The sequence below is a fragment of the Chelonia mydas genome, chromosome 8 (assembly GCF_015237465.2).
Source record: "Chelonia mydas isolate rCheMyd1 chromosome 8, rCheMyd1.pri.v2, whole genome shotgun sequence".
Lineage (NCBI taxonomy): Eukaryota > Metazoa > Chordata > Testudines > Cheloniidae > Chelonia > Chelonia mydas.
In genome coordinates, this window is record NC_057854.1 from 6,292,453 (window position 1) to 6,307,570 (window position 15,118).

The 15,118-nt window shown below is 51.5% G+C and overlaps 1 protein-coding gene across 6 annotated transcripts in view; it reads right to left on the bottom strand.

Moving 5' to 3' along the window:
- The window catches only part of LOC102941450 (proton-coupled amino acid transporter 1), a 52,101-nt gene that overhangs the window by 31,279 nt on the left and 5,704 nt on the right, over positions 1 to 15,118 (bottom strand). For 5 of the 6 annotated variants that reach the window (XM_043521265.1, XM_037907858.2, XM_043521264.1 and 2 more), the window contains 7 exons: positions 10,067 to 10,214; positions 8,922 to 9,012; positions 7,426 to 7,514; positions 5,710 to 5,805; positions 3,865 to 3,949; positions 785 to 1,003; positions 13 to 111 (listed from right to left, as the gene is read on the bottom strand). In XM_043521265.1, coding sequence (XP_043377200.1) covers positions 13 to 111; positions 785 to 1,003; positions 3,865 to 3,949; positions 5,710 to 5,805; positions 7,426 to 7,514; positions 8,922 to 9,012; positions 10,067 to 10,209 — 822 coding nt within the window. In that variant the 5' untranslated portion in view covers positions 10,210 to 10,214. Of the gene's footprint in view, positions 1 to 12; positions 112 to 784; positions 1,004 to 3,864; positions 3,950 to 5,709; positions 5,806 to 7,425; positions 7,515 to 8,921; positions 9,013 to 10,066; positions 10,215 to 14,857; positions 14,873 to 15,118 lie in introns of those variants that run through there. The other variant, XM_037907859.2, reaches the window with a different exon arrangement.

Below are 15,118 nucleotides of genomic sequence, written 5' to 3' on the forward strand. Positions count from 1 at the left end.
GCCGACACTTACCACTCCGATACCTTCAAAAGCAAAGATCGCCGTGCCAAAAAACAGAGGGTAGGTCTTCCAGCCCGCTACAAGAGGCAGGTTGCTGGGATCTGGAATGCCCTAGAAAAGAGCAACTTGGATTTAAATGCAAGAGAGAAACCAAAGCCTGGTTCAAAGGTTCTTTTCTGTCGCACTTGCTCACCACTCAGTCAAAACGTGGACTCAAATGCTCCTGAAAGCAGGTGTGCATCCAGCACTGCAAGAGCTGGGCAAGTTTCTCCCTGTACAGTGCACCTAATGCTTTACCTACCGTCCCCCACCGACTCTAGTGGACGCCCTCCCCCGACCACACACCCACTCCTCTAACCGTCTTGACCGGCAGCAATCCCTAAGAGTAGTTCATAAAATGCAGAGGTAGCCAAACTGTGGCTCTTTTACAGTTAAAGTGTGGCTAAAAGCCCTCCATGCCCCCACGTACTCCACCTACCAGACTTGGGGTAGTGGGGAGGTCTGGGCTCCTGCTCTGCGGCAGGGTGGTGGGTCTCAGGGCTTATGGCCTGTGAGAGCAGGGCTCTTGGGGCTTCAGCCCCACTCCTGATCCCCGAGACACACCCCTCCCTTCCGGGCCAGGCAGAATCCCCAAGACCCCCTCCTTCTCCGCCAGGCTGAAGCTCCGAGCTCCAGCAGGCATGCCCGGCTCTCAAACTTCTGAAGATCATCATATGCAGTCTCTGAGTGAGGTCTGGAAGGTCTCTAGATTGGCGAGGCATTCGGCTTTGCTCTTTGCACGTACCGTGATGATATACCAGTTTATCATGATGAGACTGCTCAGCATGGCGAGGTTGGCCAGCATGGAAAAGATGGACAGGATCTTGAGATTCCGTATGTACACGAGCAGCACCAGGAACGGCAGTAAGGAGAGGATGAACAACCGGGAGTCCATAGTGGGAGTCAGCACCGTGGTTTTGTTGGAATGGCAGTCATTGGTGGTGCCATTTGCTGCAGAGATCACCTGGAGGGAGGAGCCAAAAAAAAAAAAAACAACCCTGGATCCTGAACTGTTCTCTGTCATAACCTGAACTTGGCAACCGAGTCGCGCGGCTGATGGCGAGTCCTAGCCACACAGTTATGGTCTCACAATTTAAGAGCCACACAACCTTTATCTTTTAGAGATAGGCTGCATTTGCAAAACTAAAATACTGCAAGTTCTTTTAATAACCCAACAGACGGCTGTAGGGCAGGGAGGGAGGGGACATTTAACATGGCTTTGCTATGCAAACACTTTGAACTTCTATAGCAGCTTCCATATGAATTTTACAGAGCTTTGTAAACACCAAATGAAACTCAGACTCCCAAGCGAGAAGCACTAGGGTCCCTAGATGGGGAAAGCGAGGCGTAGCGACTCAGAGACTTGCATTGAGGTCACACAGCACGCCCGATGAAAAGCTAGGAATAGAGCCCAGTCCTGTGCTTTAGACACAACAGCATCCGCCCCCTGCCATAGTCACAGATCCTGGGTACTCAAAGACACTCTTACAGTTAAAGCGCGGTTTTACACCTCGCCTATCACATCAAGTGCAAATCCGTCAAATTGCTGGACAGCTGAGCTAGGATTTCCAAACGAGTTGCAAATAACCCTTTTTAGCCAAACCATAACTAGTCTATTAAAGAGACAGTACAGTATATTTTTACAGAACTCAGTGCACACACACGCTCTGCATAAAGCGGGAACAGCCGGTTTCTTTTTTTGCTGCATCATGATTGGATTAAAGGCACTTTGGTGCTAGTATACAATGTATTACCCAAGCTGTAACCACTCCTGGGGCGGCGAAGCACAGCACAAAATATAAACACATATTGTGCAAAGACTTAATGTTCCAGATCTCATAGGAGGATTTACTTTACGATCATGTAAAATAATGCCCCCAAATATGGGCTTCTGAAACCAGCAAGGGGCTTTTCCCCACCCTCAGCTAGTAAAGAAGCAAACAAACATCTAATCTCCATTTCTAATGGTCGGCTTCTTTGTAGCTCAGCGAGCACTGGAACGTCGAGATCGCTCCATTATTAAAGCAACATGAAGGGTTCCCATGGCAGGAAGCCTGCCTTGAAACAGCAGTGACAGTCAGCCAATGCGGTCAGCGAACTAACAGCTGGCTGCATTTGTCCACCTGCCCTCTAGTCATGATTGACTATGACAGGGTCTGTGAGGTGAAAGAAAAAAACAGCCCATCATACAGAGAGAGCACTGATGCAGAGCAGCCACTTCACACTAATTCACTGCCCTGTGGAAACAGACAGGACACCCCCAAAAGACAGAAGGCAATGTAATGCTGGGAAGGACATGAAACCCCCAGGAATTCACTCCGGTGTATTCCCGAGTGTGGTGACTGGAAGATCCCCTCCCTGCTCTCTCCACCTCCTGAGGCTATTGGTTTTCATGACATTATGGCCCAGTTCTTTGGAGCAACCTGAGGTGTCCTCTCTTCTCCCCCCTACATCTCCGCCCTTTCCCAGATGAGTAAATTTCCACTGATCTGAATAAAACCCAACTAAGCATGTTTCCAGCGTTCTCATACTTCCACCAGCATCCAACAGATCAAAACACCCACTGAGCTGGCACACACCTGTGGATTTCTCACAGTGACTAAGCTCCCTGCAGAGTGTTTATTAAGTAGGTATGACTGCGGATGCAGTCTCCTTTCCAGCCACTTATTTAAAAAAGATCCATCACAGCATCAAGGGAGCTCCCCCAGAAAAGCTCCCCTCATGCTGGGCAAGCAGGTGGGCAGGGTTTCCTCTGATGCTTTGTGGGACACTTGACAGCCCCTTTCCCATCCGGCTCCCCCTGTGCATGGCCTGGCTCAGAGCGTGGAACAGTCAGATCTTCAATGCCTGGTGTGCCCTTGACTCCCTCCTACATACCGTCCCTCGAGAGGCATCAGCACGAAGGGAATCTCCTTGGCCATTATTTATTTAAAAGCTACAGCACTTTCATTTTATACCCTGCCTGCTATATTCCAGCCATTTAAAAGGAAAGGAGTGACTGGCATGGGGAGGCATGCAGGGGACTCCCAGCTTGCTCTGAAGTTTTGCAAATGCCTGTTTCTAGGCTGTAATATTTTGGTCTAATTTCAGTTGCTGGGCTTAGGGTGTAGGTGCCGGGCGGTAACATGTGATATACAGGAGGTCAGCCTACATGATCTGATGGTCCCTGCCCTGGGAAGTTTGCAGTCCAGAGAAGAGAGACCTAATTCATTTGGTTCTGTTTAAAAGAGCTCTCATTGGCATCATTCTACAACAGGAACCTTGAAATTGAGCTGGTTTCAATAGGAGCTTCTAGGTGTTACCGTACCGTCTAGTTCAATATCCCATCGGACTGTGGCCAGTACCAACTGCTTTGAAGGAAGGTGCAAGCTTCCCCACAATATGCAATGTGGGATAATCCCCTTCCCCTCTTAATCCCGGAGGCTTGGAAGCATCCACAGCCAAGGGATGTGGCAGGCAAGTTTTATCTAGTGCAGATTTTTTTTTTTTCCAGGTCCTGCCTTTAGTTCCCTCTGTGAGTGTGGAAGACAAGAGGTCTAACAGCCATTTATCACCTGTGACAAATACATGATAGGGGGAGGTTATATCTGTCACTTTCCCACTTTGCACAAATGTGGCCGGGATATTGATCGTTGCCTTTGGTCTGAAGGGTTATATTTTCCTACCGCTCTAGTTATGGAAGCAAGTCTCTTCTCCCTGGGTTTGGGTTTTAGTTTGTGGGAGGAGGAACAACCTGAGCTCCTCCCTCACCCCAAATCTGGAGAGAATTTTTAAACAAAAACTCCCCTCCCCACCCCCTTATCACCAAAAAAGCTGAAGTCTTACCTGTTTCAGATTGTCAGCCAGAAATACGAAATAAACACAGCAGAACCCCAGCTGGGTGAGAATCAAGAAAAATCCCACTACGTATCTGGGGAGGGAGGGGAAAGAAAGTATTTAAAAAAGAAACAAATGCTAAAAGACACAGACTCATGCTAGAGGTGCATCCTTTGATCCTAATGCTACATCAACAGTGTGAGTGATTCCTCAGCTAGGAGACTGCAATACAGAGCTAGAGGTCAAAGGGTGATCTGGATTGCTTGCTTTTGCTGATGGTAGGAGGGAGCGTTGCTGGAGGAAGAAGCTTCCCCTCTCCCTCCCTTTCACTAGGAAGCTCACACAGCAGAAGGCCCTTTGAGTACTCTGACCTTTTTAAGGTGGAAGCTCTCAACTCGGAGACAAGCCAATACCTGGAACAGGCCCATCAGAAGCAGCAGCAAGCAGAGAAAGGTGCATGAACAGATCTGTTCACGCAAGGGTGGTTTCCAACCACTGTCTCAGCAAAGGGATAAGATGGGATCCTGCATCTTATGCTTAAAAATGCCTAGCTCTCTGTTCACCTTCTCCACCCCATCTCCCATTTTAAAAGGGGCTCAGTGTCCTGTGCTAGACCTGGGTAAGTCTGACATCGTGACCTCTAGAGATTTAGCCCAAGAGTGCCGTAAAGGCATCTCAAAGATTGTGACCAAGGAGGGGACCTTATCTTGCAGCTTGGCGAGGTGCAGAAGCACAGAGTTTACACTGGGTGGGGATGAAGATCTGGACCCCCAAAATTCATAGATTCCAAGGCCAGACGGGACCATTGTGCTCATCTAGTCTGATCTCCTGTAGAGCACAAGCCACAGAACTGCTCCCAAGTAATTCTGCAAGCAGATCGGTTAGGAAAACATCCAGTCTTGATGTTAAAATTGTCAGTGATGGAGAATCCACCCCAAGCCTGGGGTAAGTGGTTTCAATGGTTAATTACCCTGGCTGTCAATTGAAGAGGGTCCCTCCCCACCCCCATGAGTTTGGATTGCCCGTTCCGCGGAAGGCACCGGCACCAGCACCACACCCCCGTAAGGAAAGCCTTGCCATCTGGGAGACTCAGCTACGCTCATCCTTTTTCGCTTTAAAAGTTTTCTCCCCGCCGCATTCAAGGAGACCAGTCCCAGGAAGAGGGGTTACAGGCTCTTGTTGCACCAGAGAGGCCCCAAGCCACAGAAGCCCTGCCTCACATATGGATTGTCAGTGTGTGTAACAGGCACACTGCTAACGTACGGACTTGGGCAACACCGGCAAGGCAGAGGAGTTACTGAAATGGATGGGAAGCCTCTGACCGGCGGTTAAGCTTCCTCGGTGTCCAGCAGCTGACAGGAATTTGTGCCAACATGCAATGAGGTAATTAGCGTCATCTGTTCCTTCCTTGCTCAGCTGCGGCGCAAATGAGTTTCCTTTTCCCACCCAGATACCTGCAGTCAAGTACCACATTTCCCCTACAGCACCACAGCTGAGCACATGGGGAAGGACGACCTCCCGCATTTCAAGGCAACACACACAGCGAGACAGAGTCCAGCATCCAGGGGCGTAGACAAGCAACTGCGGCGCACACAACAGTTGTGTTTGCCTAGAGCCTGGTCAGACCCTAGGGCTTTGCGTTGTGCAGCCTCTCTCAGGGTAAGAAAGGTGCTCTGCACAAAGCCAGGCTCCCCTCAGACTGGGACAAGGCTGAGAAGGCAGATGTGGCGTTCCCCTGAACTGGAAGAACTGGTTAAGTCTCTTATTTTGCTCACTATTTGATTAGCATGTTTTAGAGCCCAGCCAGCCCCTCCTCTCCCAATCCAAACCCAAAGCAAGAAGAGAATATGGTACCTTCCCCAGATGGCGTGGGTCCGAAGCCAGGCACTAGGGCTGGCTTCCAGTCCGTACATCACAGCATCTCCATAGTCCACAAAAGGCCTTTGATATCTGAAGGCAGAGAGAAAAGCGACAATGGTGGCCCAATCTACCTTCTAGTTTCAGAGGCTCAAACCGGGGGAATAACACAAGATTGCTGGTATTAGATGCAAGGCTGAAGATATTTCTGATTGGCAAATTTTGGGCCAGGGTCCCCAAACTTTTTACATTATGTCCCCCCCCATACCACTTGCCTGTGCCCCCTGGGCCGCAGTCGTGAGCCAGGGCCGGAGCCATGTCTGGGAGCAGAACTGCAGCCGGGCTGTGGCTAGGGCCAGAGGCTGTGGCTGAGAAAGCAGCAGCTGGGGGCAGGCCAAGAGCAGAGGCACGGTCGGGGCCGGCAGCAGGGGCCGAGTGCCGAGGCCAGGGCTGCATGTGACCCTGCAGCCGGGAGTCAGGGCCAGAGCAAGGCTGGGTGGCGCTCCTGTGGAGACTGGCCCAGGCCCTCTTGCGCCTCCCCAAACATTCCTCCACATCCCCTAGGGGTGCGCGCCCCATAGTTTGGGGACCACTCTGCTAAGCCACTGTAAATAACCCGTCATGCTTCTCTGTTGAACCCAGGTACCATATAATGGAGATGGAACCGTCAAGCTTGTGTAACCACAAGCAGTAACCCCACAGTATCTGCTCAGAGGAAGATGGGAATCCACCCAGGACAGGTGTGAGCTGGGGACTTGAACCAACAGACAAGGAGAGCTCTTGGATACACTAGTGCAAGCAGGGAGATAATCCCCAAATCAATCAGGGGCCATGGGAAGTGAAAACGACCGCCATTTTCTGTTTCATTCTTTAATACTTTCCCCCTCTGCGGCTCTTCCCAATCAGTGATCTCCAGGCACATCGCAGGTGTGAGTGACGTGCACCTCCCAAGGCCCCTGGGAGGTAGGGAGGCATCGCCACCCCCATTTTACAGGTGGGGAAGCAAAGGTGGAGAGAGATTAAGTGATTCACAAAGGAGTCTGAAGAACCAGGAGAGCTTTGATTCACTGCATCATGGTGGTAGTTTGAGAGACCAAGGACTGGGACAACAAATACAGGGCTGTCAGGTGCACTGCCAGGCTCAGCACTGGGATAAGGGGGCGTAGTACGAAATCAGGACTGAGGAACACACCTGTAGCACACTGTGTGAGTGACTCTGAGGGCCAGGCACAGCACAATCACATGCTGTACACAATCACCTTTATAATAGCCTCTCTCCTTACCCAGGGTGTAAGTGTTCCTCCCCATCAGCTCCCTCTCTCTAATAGAAACTGACCAAGCCCTTGAAAAGTCTGTGTAACTTACCTAACCTGGCAGCTTGCAAAAAGCTTCTTCCCAATAGGAGGAACTTGGTGCAACGCTCCGCAGATCTGGTTACAATATTACAAAGGCAACATCCTCTCCAACCCTCTACGTCCACCATGCACCACACCCAGAGATTCAGGAAGGAGAGCTTTCTGTCCACAGGTTGCACAAGGGCTTTCAGCACTTTGGCAGACTTCCGCGGATAGATTGCTGCCTGTGGACTTTAAAGGATGTGCCACCAAAGAACCCCATTTCTAATGGGCTCCATAAAACTCAGGCAAGGGGAGTGCTGGGAAGGGGATAGGAGGCCAACACTTCAGGCATGACAGCAGTGGGGATTTCTCTTACTTGTTGCAGAAGTGGTGAGCGCATTTAACCAGGATGCCCATACAATGCACTGCGGCGATTCCCATCACCAGCAAACTGAGAGGGCCCAGCTAGACAGCAGGAGAGGAGAGAGAAAGGAGAGAGAGAGAAGAGTGCACTCTGATGGTTAAAACGAGAACTGCAAGACTGGGTTTACATTAGACAGCAATGTATAGAGAGCTGAGAACACAAGCGCGGTCCTGCCTGCATTAGCAGAGCATACCAAGGAACCCAGGCAAAACTCCTAACACAGTGGGAATAGCTCTGTAGGATCCAGGCTCTGCCTTTCCAAATGCTGGATTGTTCCCTGCAGTCCAACATAGTCCCAGGTCTGGGGCCACCTCGCGACTGCGGACTGGTGGAGAGTAGCGGAAGCCCCAAGCGAGGTATGTTGGCTTCGTCTGATGCCAAAGCACCTCAAGGAGCTTTATAGAAGACGGACGATATTTAAACCGTGCATGGCACCAGATTAGTAACAAAGTCATGGGGGAAATGGAACCGTTGGGGTTGGACTCAGTGTCAGGATCCCCAGCACCCCTGGAGCTCCAGGGGAATGGGAAGAAGGGCTGCCTGCTCCCTCCACAGATGCTGAAGCGATGCACTGTATGGCCTGTTATAGATACTGGCAAGACGAATACGCCCGTATCAGTGCCTGAGGGTTGCAGGAGCAGCTAGATACACAAGAATGTTAATCAGCAGGAAGGCTCAGCAGCATCTGATGGCTAAGGAATGCAGTTCAGCACAAGGTGCTTCTGGGACAGCGTTAACGCCCAAGTTCTACCGCCTGGGCTCGGCGGACGGGATGTTGTCACACTGCAAGGTTTTGTTTTAGGTCACAATTTACACGTGTACTTAATTGCTAGGAGCGGAGAAGAGACCGCCTGATGTTACACAATGTGTTTTCTCAGTCTAGGTAAGGGGGTGAGAGGACACCTTCTAGCAGCCAGAGGCTTTATAGTCACTGGTCTAACTGCAGCATTGGAAAGAGACCCACACGAGGCTAAGGGTCGCTGTACGATCAGCAAAAAGGGCCTGCCCCACAGCTCTGGAGTCTGCAGCCCTCGGTTTGTCTACAGGATACAGCACAGTGACCTCAGTGCACGGGCAAACCTTCCCCAACGCCCTGCTTCAAGCCCAGGCAGAGGAAATGGCACCAAGAGGAACCCAGCAGCAAAGCCCTGCTGATACCTTCCCCCAAGGAACCAGCCCAACGCCGCAGCTCTTCGCTGGGGCTTCTGAACAGCCAGCCACTAGCCACGCAGTCGCTACTGACCTAGCAGGGAGTGGAACCGGTGACGTAGGGCCGAATGCTTTCTAGCCTATGACCAACCCCAGCAGCCATCTAAGCAGGAGGTGACAGACACACAGAAGGCCTGAGTCCAAGCCACCAATATGCCACTGTCTAGAAACCAAGCAGGAGCCCCCCACCCGCAATTGGAATGGGTGCCTGCGTGCTAGGAAGGAAGACGCGGTCTTACCACGATGCCAGCATTTTTCACAGCCAGGGGCAGTCCCAGCAGGCCAGTGCCAATATTCCCTTTCACAAGGTGGATCAAGGTTTGAAACCATCTGCGGATGAGAAGATACAGAGACGGTCAGGAGTGCCACAGGATATTCAAGCCCCAGCCCCATACCCGAGCCCCAGTGCAAGCCTGACAGCGTACTTCAGCCCCAGCCTCCCCGCCACACAGCCACTCGAGTCCTAGGCTGCCCTTGAACAGAGATTGCCAGTGGTTGGGAACAGAGAATACCCTTGCAGGATCTCTGAGCAGCAGATGCGTCTGCCGGAGCAGCAAGCAGAGCTTAGCACCTGCAGGTCTTTGTAAGCCCAGCCGCACCAGCAGGTGACAACGCAGTCAGAAGCGGCTGATACTGAATGGGTCCATGAGCTCAAGCATCTTGCACTGCCATTCAGGGAGATGTTGGGTAGCCCCGAGCGAACTTTGCAGGTCAGGAGCTTCCCCGTTCGGAGGCCTGGGTGCCCACGGTGTGAAATCATTTTTGATTACAGCTGCTTCAACGCTAGCTGCCCCGGCGGGTACCCTTTTGCTTAAACTGGGAGCAAGGAAGATGCTGAGACATTACTGCAAGCACGTCATTGATTGGTCTGGATCCGGGCAAGTCATTTGCCTTCCACATCCCCAAGTCAGAGCTGGCTGGGGAAAAAAGGGTGGCGGGGGAATGCAGGCGGGGAGAGGGCAATCCAAAGCTGCTTTCAAAAAAAAAAATTAAAAAATGCTGTCTCTGAGTCAGGCTTCGCGGGGGAAATAAACTGCTGGAAAAAATTTCTGCCGAGACCCGGCATCTGTGCCAAGTACCCAATCTATCCACGCCCAGACTGAGCTTACAGCAACCCTGGCGGGCGGAGCCCTTGCTCCTGGAGACCTGTACGGACAGGCACGAGAGAGAGTCTGCAAAGCCAGCTGCCTCCCCCTCACCCCAAAAGGGGGCTAGTGCTTTCCCGGTTACACAGCACAGGGCCTGTGCACAGGGTCCCAGAGCATCCTCCGAGGAGTACCGGGGGGTCGCGGCGGCCAGTAGCTGAATGCAGAGCCCACCACCAGCCATGCCCAGGCAGTCTGCGTCAGCGGAGACAAGAGGTGGTTCTGAACCAGTCACTCACGTTGTCCCGTTGCTCTCCCCGAACCGCTGGTAGGACTCAGGAGAGGCAAAGCCGTTTATGCCTTCGGGGGGGCTCCCGTCAGGCGTAGCCTCTGTGGAGCTGTAGTCCTTGTAGTCCTCGCTCCGCAGCCTCCTGGTGGACATAGTGGCTGTGGAAACAATCACATCAGGAACTGCTACTGCTGCTAACTCTACGCTCCCTGCCCGAGTCACTTCTGTGCTCCCTGCCTGGGCTTTCTTTGGTTCACCCATGGTCACAGGACCAGCTCCCTGTGCAATTGCCAGAGCAGGCTCTCCCTGGCAGGCTATTATAGGGCCTCCAGACCAACCGGAGAGCCTAGGCCTGTGCAGGGGTCAATATAAGTCCTGCACTCCTCCCCGAAGCAAGACACACCCACGCGGGATGCACCCAGCAATTCCTGCGGGGACAGATCACTCGGAGGTGACCTGCCCAGATACTTAACACCAGATGACACGGACGTCTGTACCGCTTCTCCCAAACAGGCCGGGTACACAGAGCAACCAGCGCCCGTGCAAGCTGGCAGCACACGGCCCCGGAGCTCTCAATCTACTTGCAGGTCACTTTTACGGAAGGCTGTTGACAGCTGCTCAGAATGGAAGGTTCTGTACAGGCTAGATAGCGGCTGTACCACCCCACCAGGGAGTGGACACACTCAGGACTGACAGGCACACAAAGGACTCCCAGTGAAGAGACACGGATTGTCTGTTAAGTGACTTTCGCTGCAGGTGAGCAACTGCCCCACACGCAGCCAGCAGAGTTCCCAACCGTCTTTCATCCTGGTATTTTGAGATCCGTGTTTATAACAAGCAGGTCCCAACCCCACTGCCCGGGCCAGCTCCAGGAATCTTTACCCAGGGTTCAGGACTTCCTGTCCCTCCCCCGCCCCCACCATGAAATCAGACTGATCAAGTTGGATTAGGGGTTTAAACTGCTTCCTGGATAAGATCTGACAAGAGAAAACAATGGAGAGGCTTTCAGGAGCCTTTCTACTCAGTCAGCAATTGTGTAGAAAGAATAGTAAATATGGCAGGCAACCAGCTTGGCTTAACAGTGAAATCCTTGCTGATCTTAAACACAAAAAAGAAGCTTACAAGAAGTGGAAGATTGGACAAATGACCAGGGAAGAGTATAAAAATATTGCTCGGGCATGCAGGAGTGAAATCAGGAAGGCCAAATCACACCTGGAGTTGCAGCTAGCAAGAGATGTTAAGAGTAACATGAAGGGTTTCTTCAGGTATGTTAGCAACAAGAAGAAAGTCAAGGAAAGTGTGGGCCCCTTCCTGAACGAGGGAGGCAACCTAGTGACAGAGGATGTGGAAAAAGCTAATGTACTCAATGCTTTTTTGCCTCTGTCTTTACGAACAAGGTCAGCTCCCAGACTGCTGCACTGGGCAGCACAGCATGGGGAGGAGGTGACAAGCCCTCTGTGGAGAAAGAAGTGGTTAGGGACTATTTAGAAAAGCTGGATGAGCACAAGTCCATGGGGCCGGATGCGTTGCATCCGAGAGTGCTAAAGGAGTTGGCAGATGTGATTGCTGAGCCATTGGCCATGATCTTTAAAACCTCACGGCGATTGGGGGAAGTCCCAGACGACTGGAAAAAGGCTAATGTAGTGCCCATCTTTAAAAAAGGAAAGGAGGAGGATCCTGGGAACTACAGGCCAGTCAGCCTCACCTCAGTCCCTGGAAAAATCATGGAGCAGGTCCTCAAGGAATCAATTCTGAAGCACTTAGAGGAGAGGAAAGTGATCAGGAACAGTCAGCATGGATTCACCAAGGGCAAGTCATGCCTGACTAATCTAATTGCCTTCTATGACGAGGTAACTGGCTCTGTGGATGAGGGGAAAGTAGCGGACGTGTTGCTCCTTGACTTTAGCAAAGCTTTTGACACCGTCTCCCACAGTATTCTTGCCAGCAAGTTAAAGAAGTATGGGCTGGATTAATGGACTATAAGGTGGATAGAAAGCTGGCTAGATTGTCAGGCTCAACGGGTAGTGATCAATGGCTCCATGTCTAATCGGCAGCCGGTATCATGTGGAGTGCCCCAAGGGTTGGTCCTCGGGCCGGTTTTGTTCAATATCTTCATTAATGATCTGGAGGATGGTGTGGATTGCACCCTCAGCAAGTTTGCAGATGACACTAAACTGGGAGGAGAGGTAGATACGCTGGAGGGTAGGGATAGGACACAGAGGGCCCTAGACAAATTAGAGGATTGGGCCAAAAGAAATCCGATGAGGTTCAACAAGGATAAGTGCAGAGTCCTGCACTTAGGACGGAAGAATCCCATGCACCGCTACAGACTAGGGACCGAATGGCTAGGCAGCAGTTCTGCAGAAAAGAACCTAGGGGTGACAGTGGACGAGAAGCTGGATATGAGTCAACAGTGTGCCCTTGTTGCCAAGAAGGCCAATGGCATTTTGGGCTGTATAAGTAGGGGCATTGCCAGCAGATCAAGGGACTTGATCGTTCCCCTCTATTCGACATTGGTGAGGCCTCATCTGGAGTACTGTGTCCAGTTTTGGGCCCTACACTACAAGAAGGATGTGGAAAAATTGGAAAACGTCCAGCGGAGGGCAACAAAAATGATGAGGGGACTGGAACACATGACTTATGAGGAGAGGCTGAGGGAACTGGGATTGTTTCATCTGTGGAAGAGAAGAATGAGGTGGGATTTGACAGCTACTTTCAACTACCTGAAAGGGGGTTCCAAAGAGAATGGCTCTAGAATGTTCTCAGTGGTAACAGATGACAGAACAAGGAGTAATGGTCTCAAGTTGCAGTGGGGGAGGTTTAGGTTCGATATTAGGAAAAACTTTTTCTCTAGGAGGGTGGTGAAACACTGGAATGCGTTACCTAGGGAGGTGGTGGAATCTCCTTCCTTAGAAGTTTTTCAGGTCAGGCTTGACAAAGCCCTGGCTGGGATGATTTAGTTGGGGATTGGTCCTGCTTTGAGCAGGGGGTTGGACTAGATGACCTCCTGAGGTCCCTTCCAACCCTGATATTCTATGATTCTATGAGTGCTCTAGCAACTGGGCATCCTACAGAACCTATAGGTTATCATTTCAAAGGAAGGCCTCTTTCTCCTGGGGGCAAGCCAAGAAGCAATCAGATGCTTAATTCCAAGATTAAGCCTGGAGAGTTTCCAGATGCCTTTGCCCCCTGCATGCTGACTGCAGGCCCAAGCACTATTCCTCCCAGGTATGATGTTTGCTGTTTCTTAACATAATAAACGTTCAAAGCCTCTAAATGGAACAAAGAGGCTTCGGAGGTTTGCAGGAGGATTGGGAGGGAAGGCCTGGAAATCCACCCAGCATCTAGTTTCACTGCTCCTGGCCCAGCCTCAGCCTCGGAGCAGCAGTTCCACTTGGGCTGAAAACATCAGGCAAGCCGAGAGACAAGTCTGCTGCTGGGGTGACCAATGGTTGCAGCCCCACAGGCAGTATTAGCAACCGGCTGGAAACCTGTCGTTAATTTGCAGAGACACGAAGAGAGAAATATGCTCTAATGACTGCTAAGCTGATCCAGGCTCGGTTTCCATTCCTACCACAGGAGTGTCACAATTCACCTTTAAGTAACAAACCACAAGCAGAACCAACAAGCATCACAGCCTCGGAGATATGCAATATACGTGCATGGAAGTGCGTGGCACCATGCAGCTTTGAGTCATTCCCCTGGGCACAAGGGGCCTGCTTCTGCTCCGACTGAAGCAATTGCGAGACCGCAATGAAAGCGGGATTGGGCCCAGAGCAAACTGCCATTCTCCCTGGACAACAGGCACTCAAATATTTGCTACAGCTTGTGGGCTGGTCGAGGAGACACCACTGCAGAGAGCGAGAGAACAGAATGGGGAAAAAGGAGCACGTGGTGGAGGGAATTGGTAGACAGAAGCAGCTAGGAGTGAAAACAAAAGCAAGGCCAGGAGAGAGAGAGGACACACAAAACAAGGGATGGAAAGATGGATGGATGCCTGGCCTTGGGGTTACCCCACTGGACGGAGACTCAGGAGTCCTGGGTTCATGTTCCTGGCTCTGCAACACCATCATGTGACTTGCCCAAAATCCGACTTGACTAGGGATCTCTAGGCATTACTCTAATGCAAATAATAAAAGGACAGAGGGAGAACAGACAAAAGCCAGTGGAGACAGGCAACAGAGTCAGATACAACACATGGGGGCATGGCAGGCCAGAGAGGACAGTTTGCTGCCCCAGTGCCAGGAAGATCAGATAAGGGTGCAAGGTATCCTGAAGAACGCTAGGGAATTCCCACCAAACGTAACCCTCTGGGCTTCTAGGGCACTGAGCTCTTCCAGCTCCCCTCCCACCTGTCCAGCCACCTCCCAGCATTCCCTTCAGGATGCCCACCTGCAGCTGTGTGTGTGTTCTGCTCCTGGCCCCTCCTCTTCTTCCATACTCTCCCCCAAAGTAAACTCCTGGCTCCAACTCTCCCTCCTCTCCCCAGCCTGGGGTCTGCCTTTCCAACACTGGTCAGCTGGCACTAAATGGCGAGCAACTGAACTCCCAGTAGTCACCCTGCCCCAAAACATTTCTTTGCCACTATGACGAGTTCACTGTCCTCCTCCTCCTTGCTCAGGCCCAGATGCTCCATCATCTTCAACTCTTCATTTTCCTTCTGAACATCCCAGCTGCTCTCAGTAGCACTGCAGTACAGAAACTAAGGGCTGTCTGGAAACACACCACATTTGCTTTTTTGGGATGGGGGCTATGGCAGGAGGAAGGGGAAAGGAGAAGAGAGGCATAGAAACAATCTTACCTCAAGAGCCTCGCGCAATATGTCTGAGAAGAGCTTGCACGTCAAGAACACCAAGAAACAGGGACAGCAGACCATGGCATCTTCCACCCCTACTATTATCTAGAGAGATCTTTGGTGTCAAGCTTTAAGACCCCCATTGTAAGAAATCCAGCAAGCAGCATCCTTAGTTTAGTAACTTCCCCTGTACCTCTAAAATCTATTCTCTGAAGTTTGGCAACTTAGTTGACCAGGGAACGGAGGGAGTCATTGCTCCGTCTGGAG